Here is an 11,949-nt window from a genome sequence, read left to right as displayed (position 1 = left end):
TTATCGCTCATCATCTAAATATTTCGTCTTGTGTTGTTTATTTGTGGGCTACGTCCAACTGCTGTGTTATCAAAGATAAAGAGGTTTGTGGACTGATTTCAGTTTTAGGTCTCTCTTTCGGTAGTGGTTTACTTTTGGATTTGAGACCATTGCTTCACAAGAAAGAAAAAGGGGCATTTTGATATTTCTGCTGCTCAGATGTTTAACTAGCTCCAGATTACTATTCTGCAGATTATCGTATAAGACATGCATATCATGAGTTGATTCTAGTTATGTTCTGTCAATTTAATTTTATTTCTTTTAAGTGAATGTTAGACTTCTTGAGGGCATTATGTCCGGTGTGCATCACTGAGTTTCATCATTTATAGTCCTAAAATGTCATTCTTGCCAGAACAAGAAAACCAGCAAATTAGTGTTTGGCATGCGCACGTAAAGGAGGAATTATTGAGGGTCATTATTATAGTATGTCACTGCTATTTGTTTCTTTCTTTCATTTGTTTTCTTTAACATTCAACACACAAAATAAGGTTGATGAGTTTTATTTTCTGTATGGACACCATTTATCTGCAACATGCTGGGTCCTTGTAACTTGTGATAAATTTGTTCATACTGTAAGATGATCAGAAGTGACATCTACATTTGCATCAATTACCATGTAGGAGAAAGATTTTATTTTCTTTTATTTCCTGGATTTCTGATTTTTTATTGCTCCATTTTTCAGCCTCTTCTGGTTTTGCTTTTTCTGCTAGAACATATTTTGCAAGTTATCAGATGAGTTTGCAGACAGTTTAGCATATCTATGCTTGACAGTGCACTAAGAATGTCATAGACAATTATATGAACATGGTAGGATTGTGAGTTTTTAGGACTCAACTTCCAAAGTGAGTGGAATAGAAGATCATGTGAGCTACTTACTTTCTCCAAGATGTTCAAGGCCAACCTATTTTACAATATATGGTAGGCATGGACATTTGATCAATGTTTTTTCCGAAGAATGGAGGCTGTAAATTAACAGTTTCATTTCACTTTTGTTTTCACATTGAGATATCAGAGTTTAGGTGGGTATGTACTTGTCATCACAGTATGAACTAAGTCCCCAAAGTGCTAGCTTTGTTTGTTTTGGCTGCAGTGGTGCAGTGCAATTTTGGTTGACAGCTAGTCATAGGTGCTGTTTTTCATGTGAAAGCCTTGTTGGTTTTCCTCCTAACTGTATTTATGATGCCTCCTAAATCGCAGAATGTTCTCTTCAGTTAGAAGCTCTTGTTGGTGACCTTGAAGATGCAGCATTAGCTATAGTTAGCCAAGCCTTACCAGATAATATCTTGTCAAATCTTTCAAGTGTGCGAAGTTCTGCAGTATGTCATATCGAACACATCTCTTATTTTTCTTACTATCATCTCAAACAACTGTTTAGCGTCGTGATCCTTGTTCTCTAAAGGAACTAACAACCAAGGCTAATGCAATGAGCTCTTTTCTTGTTCTTTACATAAAAAAAAGATTCTATTGTTGTATCTTTTAGTTGCAGGATATGCCAGGGAAACAAGAAAAGCTGCTGCTTGCTGTTAAAATCATGACATCTATAGAGGATAAACTAGCAAGTATTTCATGTCGTAGGCCACAATGGACTCATCTCCTAATGGCTGTTGAATCTAGGGTGGAGAAGGCTTTAGCAATTATGAAGCCACAGGCCATAACACATCACCGGGCTATACTTGCCTCACTTGGATGGCCACCAGGCCTCTCATCATCTAAAATAGAAAAGGACAAATCATTTGAAACTTCAAACCCCCTTGTTCTGATGCAAGGAGAAAACAAAGCCATATATTCTCAAAGCTTTCTAGCATTATGTGCTTTGCAGCAACTTCTGGTTCAGCGAGAACAGAGAATATGTGCTTTTTCAAGATCTCATAAGATGTACAGATCAGCAGATGGTACTGATTTTCATAGATATTCTTGTCTTGACAATAGTCTATGGACAATTGAAGAATTAGTGAACCCTATTGCTTCAAGAATAGAGCATCATTTTCATAAATGGTCTGATCAACCAAAGTTTATTTTTGCTCTTGTTTTCAAAATAACTCGAGATTTTATGGATGGGGTGGACCATGTGTTACAACCTTTAGTAGATAGAGCTAGACTAGTGGGTTCTAGCGCCAGAGAAACCTGGGTAAAAGCTATGGTTAAAATGCTTTTAGACTACCTAGAAAAAGAAGTTTTTCCTGTCCTTGTTATAAGATATGAAGTTAGAGATGGATTCTTGGAGGTGAACACATCATGGCTTCATCTCGTTGACCTCATGATTACCTTTGATAAGTGGATGCGAGCTCTTGCAACTTCAGGAATGCCACAAATGGAATTATTTCTTGAGTTTGAAGGTATCTCTGGGTCCTCATCGATGTTCTCAATTTTCAGAGAGCATTCAGATTGGCTTCAGATATGGGCTGAAATAGAGCTTGAGGATGCCAACAATAAACTGAGACCTGAATTAGAAAATGAAACAAGTTGGCTGGTCTGTACTCGTCAGAAAGTTTTGTCCTTTCAGGTAGAAACTGAGTCATTTCTTCTTTCAAACAGAGAGGACTTCAAAGCTCCTTCTATTGCTGATTCTGTTGTTAAAATTGTATGGCATTTGGTTGAGAGGGCTGAGCTTCTGCCAACTAAGCAAATGAAAAATCAATTTATCAGGTCTTCTTCTGTCGTATTCTTAAATGATTTTTTCCTTTTATTGGTTCAACGCTGTCAGAGTGTAGCATTGGTTGATGCCAATCTGGAAGACGATGGTATGCTAAGACTGGCTGGTTCCATAAATGTTGCTCGATACTTTGAATTTGTTTTGAGAGAATGGAATGAAGACATCAGGTTCTTGGAGATGGGTGTTGCTGAAAGTGATTACCAGAACGAAGACCAACACTCACTTGGTTCCTTTTTCAAAGATGAAATTATATATTTGGTTAACCTAGAGACTGATTTTCTTGAGGAAATAATGTCTGCCATTTTACTGCAGTTTGATACTCTCTGTTGGGATTACATTGATAACATTGAACAGTTGGGAATGGAGCAACTTGAACAGCAAGATTCAGTTCTTGATGAACAATGTCCATGTGTATCGTCAAGGTTTGTTGAAGCACTAGACATGCTGAAAGACTGTCTGAATATCTTGAGAGTAACTCTCAATTCCATAGATTTTCTTGACCTATGGAGAAGCATTGCTGATGGGCTTGACCACTTCATTTTGAAGAGCATCACTCTCAGTGGTATTAAGTTATCATATGTGGGAGCCAAACAATATAAGACTGATATGAGTGCACTCTTTCTAATTTTCAGTGCATTCTGTGCCAAGCCTGAAGCTTTCTTTCCATGCACACATGATTCTTTAAAGATATTGACCATGGATCAAAAAGATGTGGTTTATCTTCTTAACATCATGGCAGGGGATGAAAGAAGAAAGGAAGAGTTTTTGAAACTCAGAGGATTATTCCATGTAACTGTTAATCAAGCTGAAAAGATTCTGAAAAGCAGGACATTCAAGGGTTAAATTGGAGGGTAAAAGAGGTGATTTAGCCAATTCGTTGTCTGCTTTCCACTTTCATCCTTCTCTATTGAAGTATGCTGTGGTTTATGTATGGGTTCATATTCTTTACATGTTATACTTTAGGATCTAGAAATCAATTAGTGTTACATCAGCCTATACTATTTTGAATCTTACATGCATGAACTCACATTGAAGATTCCAAAATTCCACAAGAGAACCATGAGAATTAGGTAAATAGATTATTCCAGAAGCAGATTTTTATTTGATGAGCCACATTTATGATATTATATTTATTTCTAATTGTTCAATTCTTTGAAAGTAGCTATTGGTGGGAATGTCATGTATAGTCCATTTGCAACAAGCAAGATTCACTGGTGAAGAAACTTGTCATTATTCCTATCTTTGAGTCCTTGCTGTTATAAAGTTTTCCTTGACTGCACAAAGCTGATATGTCTCAGCTATTTAACACAGTTAACGGTTCTAGTGCTGATATATATCTATTATTTTTTATAAGAAACTTGTTCTTGAAATGCACTCAGTATTTATGGCAATGCAATTAGGTTTCTTTTAGTTGAGAGATGCACTGATGTTCCAAAGCATATGCAGTACTTGCATCTCAAGATTGTCCTCAAATGAAGAATAGTTGACATGGCTTCCATTGTGTTAAGTGCATGCAAGCAGCTTCTGGCTTCAGACTGTAAAGTGTAACCACAAAATCTAGACTCAAAGAGTCATACTCACTGAATTTCATGCAGTATTCATGTTACAATTGATGTTTCACGTGGCTAAAGACAGAATACTCGTAGATGTACTGTATTTTGAAGTCTCACAAACCTTTATATCTTCTAAAATTAGGTACCTTGAGTTTTATAATAGTCGCAGATTTAATGTACTCTTCACCACCAACTGCTTGTATAATTTATGAAAATTTAATAAATGTAGATACATGCTTACAAGCACTTTGAGTGAGATAAATATGATCCTTCTTATAATTGCACTAGATCTTACTTTCGTTGATCTGATTGTAGATCTTATCAAACGCTATATGTTTGTCCTATGAAGTGCAGAAGCCTAAAAATGCTTTTTGACTCCCAATCATGACTGTGTTGAACATGGCACTTGTTAGATAACCTTTGATGTGTTTGGGCCTTCAGAACACTTCAAGTCTCTTGTACCATCATCTTTAAGGCTTCAATACATCACAATATTGAGAATATGTTTGAAGATTGGACTGTCGACTTAATGTTTTGGATACATGTTTGTAAGTATTTTTTGTGAATTTTTCTTCTCATATGAATGATTGTTATGTTTCTTACACATTTGATCTGATGTTGATAGATTGTCTAAATTGTGCAAAGACAAAAAAGAGAGTTTAGTACTAAGAAAATATATTGGTGCTAATTGCAGTGTCCATGTTGTGCCATGTCCATGTCCAATGTCCCATGTCCTAGCATTGTTGTCCATGCTGCATCGCTATGTTTGTTACTAATAGGATGTTGATTCCTAGGGAACATGAGTTATATACGAAAAATTCAAATCTTGAATTGGCTCTCTATAAGCTCAGTTAACATAGGATAAAGGATTAGTAAATTTTATTAGGCACTTTTATCTGATGAGTTCTCTGTGCATTACGTGAACCCTAATATATGCTTTTTGCAGTTCTTCAGACATCTGCTGATATAGACAGTTGTGACCACAGATAAGTTGATCTAGTGGGCATAATACATATCGGCTTCTGTATGTGATATTTCATTCTTGAGTAGTCCATTGTTCTCAAAATAAAGGAGTTTCACAATACTACTTGTTTGCGAAGACATCGTCTGATACACATGAACAAATGTTCGAAGTCTGAATGGAGGGACTTGTTGACATTCTATTATATGATAAGCCAAGAATCTCTTCTCAGAAACCCAGTAACTTGACAACCCACTTTTTGCTTGTGCTACTTCTGCCACTGAGCCTATAATACAACATAGCAGGATGTTCAAACAGGATCTGCTTGTGCTGAAGCATTGGACATCAACATGGAAGTCAAATCATACCTGATAGTTGCCATCTTTTCCATCATTAACTGGCTGGAAGTTCTTCATGTCAAGGATCGCATGAGAAACATGCCACAATTGAATGCTTCCATATGATCGGCACTTGTGAAGAAAGGCACAACCAGGTATCTTCAGGGGTTGAAGTGTAGACAGCAGTAACTGGTCTGACAAGAACTGTAATTTTGGACAATATCAGATCTTAAAATGTTCAAGAAAAGTAGGATTGTGAAGTGTCAATGGGCATGATTTCTCTTCTCAACCTGACATGCAGTAGTAATCTTCAGTTTCTGAAGCGAAGGCTCGAAGCGCAGAGGAATTATATCAAAGTTCTTTGAATTAGAGATTTGCAAAGACTGAAGCCTTTTCAAGAGATCTTGAGGCAGTGACGACTCATCACGTTGCCACATTTCCGAAGTGATAACTGAAGGGAGACTTGGTGGCACGTTTTGAGAGCAGCAAAATGTATCAACATAGCTTGTCACAATGTATCAGTTCCAACTGATGCAGCTGATGAAAGTCACCATCCTATACTCCAGACAACTCTTCCAATCTGTACAATCTTATCAGTCTCTTTGTCTCCAGTGAAAAAAGATGGCTTCTTCATCTTCATCTTGCCATTGCCACAGGAATCACAGCCACTGTGCCAGATCACTGTCAATTTCTATTGAGAACTGCTTGAGGGAAGGCAATTGCCCATGTGGTGGTAAGATTTTTGCATTTGGTATAAGGGTAACGGAGGTCGAATTATAGAAAGATGAGTCTCCAATTCATTTGAGAAACCTGCTGCCACTATAACATTCTATAACCAATTCTGACAGGTTGGTATTAGACTGAAAGCTTTGGAGAATATGCATCATAGTCTCCTCTGCTGAGACTGTTGGCCTTTTTACAGTGGATTCATTCTTCGTCTCCTCATCTTTCAAGTATGCAAAGCTGCATCTCTGCATCTAAGCTACCTAAGAAGGAGATCCTCTCATCCTCCCCAGTTACATCATAAGAAGGTGCTTCTTTAATGTTCGCATCTTCTTCATCAAATAAATCGATGTTACAGATCCATTCATCATCTTTGTTGTTTACAAGAAGAATAATTTAGGTCCTTGATGCAGGCTGTCATTAGATTCCCATGAAGATAAAATCCAAATACAGCCCGGACATGCATAGTTCTCCTCTAATGTTTACCAAATCCTTCAACTCTTTTAGTACGCATGGTTCATCTTTACCTCTAAAGTAAATGCAACTCCATGATCCTATGCTTGTCAGCCTCCCAAGTAGTCCTACTGGTTCAGCTTTGTTATATGAAAAAATATTAAGATAATAGACAGCTTGGGGCTCATCATACGGAATGATGAGGGTACGTGCTGCTTGGCAAGTTGCAAAATTGTTCATGACTCATCTTGGGTGGTTAGGGAAGGAGTTAGACTTGCACTACAAAGTAAGTTTGGAAATGTAACTTTGGAGCTAGATTCTCAGATCATAGTCAACTGTCTTGCCAATGAGGAATCTCCCTCTTGGAAGATATTAAGTGTTGTCAAAGATATTCAATATTCAATGGTCAAAGGATCAGTTGGGAAGTTTTTCTTGCATTTGTTGCCTTAGGGAATGCAATCAAGCAGCATATTGTTTGTTGTTCAAGGAAGAAATATGAAGTTCGAGGCTGGAATATGAACCATGAAGACTGACATGTTTTGGAACGAACAGCTTCCTTTGGATCTTACATCCATTTTTTCTAAAGTGACCTTAGTAGATCATTTTGTTGATTTTGAAAAGCTAATATAGTTTTCCTGGAAAAAGAAAAGGTTACAGTCAGATCAGAGATTAAGATGAGACACCAACAGCTGTGAAGAGATCAATGATACATGATTATGAACACATAAGACAAATGGCCTTGTACATGAGATACAAGTAAAACTGATATCAAGAATGCCAATGGAAATCACAAAAACAGAAATGCAAAGATGGAGCACAGCATAGCAGCACAGGCACAAACGTTGCCCAAAAACTGTCAAAGAAATGGATGGATCACATAACATTCACTGCAAAAACAGTATGAACTGAGTGTGCTCCATCTGACCATGTTATGGACCCATATCCATATCCCTTACTTGCAGCCTTGGCATCAAAGGTGACCTGGTAAGTGGCCTTCATCCATCTCTTGGTGAAGACCAGTCTCTCAGGTGAGACCTTGACTATCAAGCCACTTGGAGAATCCACTGTTGCAGAGTATGTTGAGTTTGGTGGCCCAACATTGGTGACTGTTCTGCTGACTGTCCTCGCAGTCTGCTTGCCTCCTAGCTTGGCAATGGAGGTGGAGGGGTAGTTGAGGTTGGATATGAGATCTGGTGAGGCGTTGGGTGGACAGCTGAAGCTGGTCCCAGAGATGGATCTTATGGCTTGGTTTTTGTAGCCATAGTAGCAGAGGAAGTGCAGGTAGTCCTCTGTGGTGGTCTCAAAAACTAAGCCTGGACTTAAGGCTCTGAGTGGACTTATTTCCCCTGCTCCCATGTCATGGAAGCTTGCAATGGCCCCAGAGTTGCTTGTGAGGGGCTTCCCAAGGTTGTTGGTTATGATAGCTGCACAACAAGGAACAAATAAGACAGTGGTCTTTTGGTCAGAATAGAGAGAGAGAGAGAGAGAGAGAGAGAGAATAGTTTCTTGTAGGGCAAAAAATGGTCACCTGTTGTCATGAGTGCTGATCTTATCATTGAAGGAGACCACCTTGGATGAGCTGATTTCACAAAGGCACCTGCACCAGCAACATGAGGGCAAGCCATGGAGGTCCCTGATCTGATGGCAAAGTTTGATGGTTTCTTCCCTACCAGAACATCTCCACTGTCAGATGAAGGAATTGATGCTGCAATAATGCTGACACCTGGAGCCATCACATCAGGCTGTTTCAAGAAAGATTGGATGACAGATGTCACTCGTACACGTGTTTATGCCATCTGAATCAAGCATTAGAAGAATCCCAAACCTTAAGAATGGCTTCAGTGAGTCCTCCAGGGCCCCTGGCTGAGAAGTACGCCACAACTGGTGCTGGTTTGAACACTTTTACTTCCTCAGCTGGTAGAATGACTGCTGAAGGCTTTCTGCATTCATCAGAAAGGACTAGTCAGGTATATAAAATGAATGCTATATTAGTAACTTCCATGAGTTCAAAACATATATTTAGCATGAGACTCGGATAGATGTCTTTACAGCTTACTTGGTAGAGTTTATGTACTTAAGTATCTGAACTCCCACATCATTTTCAACCTCTGAGAATGGGAAACTGCCAGAATCAAATGGCACACCTCTTTCTGCCTCATCAACTAGGATCAGGCCTTTAGCTCTAGCTCCTTCAGCCACCAACTTCTTTATTCGTCTTGTTACTGTTGGATCAGTGTCGACACACACTATTATCTTCCCAGCAGCTTTATCAGCATCAAGCGATCCAGGATAGCAATTGCTATGGAACAATTGCATGATAATCAATGTTATGAATAAATATTGTTATTCATAATGCATGATTCTATGAGGAAGATTATTGAATTCGAAGAAATAACTATGCAAGCCATTAAGGTACCTTGCTTCTGATATCGGTGTAGATTCTGCTGCTACGGCTCCACCGAATACAAGGGGATATGATTCAGATCGATTAAGATTGGAGAAATTTATGGCTGTTCCCTGTGAACATTGGAAAATTTTCACACATTATGAGTTTGTCTTGAGACTAATTTCCTAAAGAATAAAGAATGAGTTTGTCTAAATTTGGTCTTTTTAAGAAGCTATTTCTTGGCCATTTGATCTAAAGATGAAAGAGAATCTGAAGTCGTATTAAGACAGATGCAAAAGAGTAGGATTTCTAACTTACCTTGAACATATTTCCATTACCAAGAACTATTGTTGATTGGAAATTCCTATCAATGCTTGAAGCTGCAACTGTTAGGATCCATGGAGCTGAATTGACCACAGTGTAAGGATCTGGTCCATCATTTCCACCCGAACAGATGACCAACACGCCTCTCTGGTGAGCATGGAATGCACCAATAGCTATGGGGTCGCTAAGAAAATCTGACTGGAACACAGAGCTCATTCCTATTGATATTGAGATCATGTCGACGCCATCATCAATAGCATCATCGATTGCTTTCATTACAGTTGAGCCGGCACATCCACCAAGTGAGCATGCCTTGTACACAGCGAGCCTACTTGAAGGAGAACCTCCCTTGGCCACCCCCTGTGCAAGGCCATAGTAGCTAGCATTTGGCACGATGGAGCCAGCAGCTGTAGATGATGTGTGTGTGCCATGGCCTACAGAATCCCTTGGTGATCCAAAAGCATCTACTTTGATGGCATGGGATCCATTTGATGGAGGTTGGATCGATTCTGGTTGGCTGGTGTAGTATCTTGCACCTATCAGCTTCCTATGAATTCACAGGAGCTTAAACAGAGGTGAGGAATATGTATGATGATAAAAAGGCTTCAATCTACTCTTTCAAACAGTTTCATTGTTTCTTGTGTGTGTCAGTTGGATAAAAAAAATACTGAGGATGATCATGTTATATTAAGTTTTTTCCTCGAATCATTTAATTTGATTGAAAACATCAAATTGTTGTATTAAAATGTCCAAGAAATGAGAATCTTCCCAACAAAGTCTGATTCTGGAAGTATGACTCTTACTAATCTTCGACTTCCTAAACTTCATTTGAAGAGTATGTGCATCGAAAGTAAGAATGTATTAATATTTCCTCGCAATTTTATCAAGACAATTTTTAAATAATTCTTTCCAATGTCAACTAGCAGCTTATGCATTTACCTATTACAGTTAGATTTTTTGAAGTCAGATCCTTCCATGCAAATCCCTTTCCATCTTGATGGGATCCTCCCCATCCCAGCATCATTGAAACTAGGTGATTCTGGCCATACACCTGCAGACATAAACTAGCATCACATATTTTCATTCTATGCAACATCATAAGAACATATGTTTGCATGTAATTAAGAATGAAGAATCGGGTAAAACATTAAACCTAACATATTTGCTTTATGTATCTTTCTTTTTCTACTACAGTGTCTGTTCCTAAAATTTGACATTTAAGATAGAGTTTCTCCACTAACTGCAGGTGTGGAATGTTGTCGCAGATAAAAATAAAGGAAATTACCAGTATCAATGATGCCAATTATAACATCACTGGAAGCTTTTCGCCGGAGTCGCTGCGATCCAATGCCTGATTCTGCGTCCAAGAAATCCCAAGAATGCGTAGTATGAAGTTGAAGAATCCCGTCAGGGAAAACTGACACCACTTCATCAAAGCCTGATGTGAAGCATCCAAAACACTCGATCAGAATAGAGAGATAGCAATCAAGACTGAGATTGTTAACTTGCATCTGATCCAATGAATTGAAGTTTGTGAACGAGGAAATGATTAAAAGTCGATTCAATTGAGCTGGAAGATGAAAACACCAACCAGATAATAAAGCGGCTTCCTTTTCGGTAAGCATAGCTGAGAACCCCTTGAATGCATGATGGTAGCTTTGCATCAGGGACAATCTTTCTTTCTCCTCACTGTTACGACCAACATAAAAGTTAAACAGCAGGTTGCAGGTTGATGGTTTCCATGTTAAGATTACTATTTTATTGTCAATGTTTAACAAAAACTCTTGCCTCGGAATAACTGAAGACAACATTTGCAAGTGAGCTGCTTGTTGAGTTTCATGGTCTCCATCTTGTGGTTTGCTCCCCATGTAGACGACATAAGGCTGCAATAGAAAACAAAATTAGCTGCAGAAACCATAAAAATAAGGTGACTTGAACGTGAAGATTTTTCTTGTAAAAGATTCACAACATGAAGCAATCTTCTACTTGTATGATTTAAAGCTTGCATGATAATTTATGGTCTAACGAAAGATGGCACTCAGCTCAGCAAAATCTAATGGACGACTATAACTATGGTGCTTGCTGACTACATACAAATGGGAAAATAGAACAAATCGTTCAAACCATTCCTGTTTCTCTCGATACCGACATAGAAAAAGGATCAAAGTTTTCTTGGGCAAAAAGTCAGATGAGAACTGATGTACTTCATCAATACCTCCGTGGTCTGTTTCGAAATAGCACAGGCAGAAAGAGAAGCACAAATGAGGAAGACGAACTGCAAGAGTTTGGCCATGGCAGATGATAACATCTCCGGCAAAGTTTGCTACGAAAACTATGTAGTAACACAAGTAGTAGGTCCAATTTGTAGGCCAGTTTGTTGAAGCTTTTTTGCCTCCAGGGAATTTGCATCATGTGCAGCACTCAAATCTTTTAGTCTTTGGTGCTCTTTTGCATTTAATAAACATATATACGAATGTCTTTTCTTTTGATTATTTTTCTCCAAGCTTTGCCTTTCTCAA

General features: G+C 38.5%; 2 protein-coding genes across 6 annotated transcripts in view; one reads left to right on the top strand and one right to left on the bottom strand.

Moving 5' to 3' along the window:
* The window catches only part of LOC103977754 (RINT1-like protein MAG2L), a 10,559-nt gene extending 554 nt beyond the window's left edge, over nt 1-10,005 (top strand). The window contains exons 3-6 of one of the 4 annotated variants that reach the window (XR_671120.3): nt 1,237-1,355; nt 1,520-3,552; nt 5,192-6,277; nt 6,393-10,005. Coding sequence is in view for 1 of the 4 variants with exons in the window: in XM_009393355.3 (XP_009391630.2) it covers nt 1,237-1,355; nt 1,520-3,535 (2,135 nt within the window). In the remaining 3 variants the exon portion in view is untranslated. Of the gene's footprint in view, nt 1-1,236; nt 1,356-1,519; nt 3,553-5,191 lie in introns of all 4 variants that reach the window. The other 3 variants (XR_671119.3, XR_010495224.1, XM_009393355.3) reach the window with 3 other exon arrangements.
* On the bottom strand, nt 7,411-11,770 carry LOC103977755 (CO(2)-response secreted protease). Of its 2 annotated transcripts, XM_009393358.3 has the most exons (11): nt 11,646-11,770; nt 11,219-11,313; nt 11,022-11,119; nt 10,716-10,868; nt 10,370-10,481; nt 9,425-9,977; nt 9,137-9,237; nt 8,777-9,019; nt 8,546-8,660; nt 8,249-8,462; nt 7,411-8,144 (listed from the first exon to the last, which is right to left on the bottom strand). In XM_009393358.3, the coding sequence occupies exons 1-11, from the start codon at nt 11,736-11,738 to the stop codon at nt 7,594-7,596; spliced, it is 2,328 nt and encodes a 775-aa protein (XP_009391633.2). In that variant the 5' UTR covers nt 11,739-11,770; the 3' UTR covers nt 7,411-7,593. The 2 variants fall into 2 exon arrangements, with proteins under 2 accessions (XP_009391633.2, XP_009391632.2); XM_009393357.3 differs by having other exon boundaries at nt 10,716-11,119; nt 11,646-11,741.
* Between the last annotated feature and the right edge of the window lie 179 nt (nt 11,771-11,949).

This window comes from Musa acuminata, chromosome BXJ3-3, assembly GCF_036884655.1.
Source record: "Musa acuminata AAA Group cultivar baxijiao chromosome BXJ3-3, Cavendish_Baxijiao_AAA, whole genome shotgun sequence".
In the NCBI taxonomy this organism is placed as follows: Eukaryota; Viridiplantae; Streptophyta; class Magnoliopsida; order Zingiberales; family Musaceae; genus Musa; species Musa acuminata.
The sequence above is the reverse complement of the archived record's forward strand: the minus strand, read 5'-3'. Positions and strand labels throughout refer to the sequence as shown.

What these genes read in the sequence shown, in the direction of transcription:
- LOC103977755 (XM_009393357.3), bottom strand. Translation starts at nt 11,738, where the DNA reads ATGTTATCATCTGCCATGGCCAAACTCTTGCAGTTCGTCTTCCTCATT. An exon ending in AAAAAATCTAACTGTAATAG is followed by an intron (nt 9,978 to 10,369) that starts GTAAATGCATAA and finishes GTGAATTCATAG; the next exon opens with GAAGCTGATAGGTGCAAGAT. An exon ending in ACACCGATATCAGAAGCAAG is followed by an intron (nt 9,020 to 9,136) that starts GTACCTTAATGG and finishes ATTGTTCCATAG; the next exon opens with CAATTGCTATCCTGGATCGC.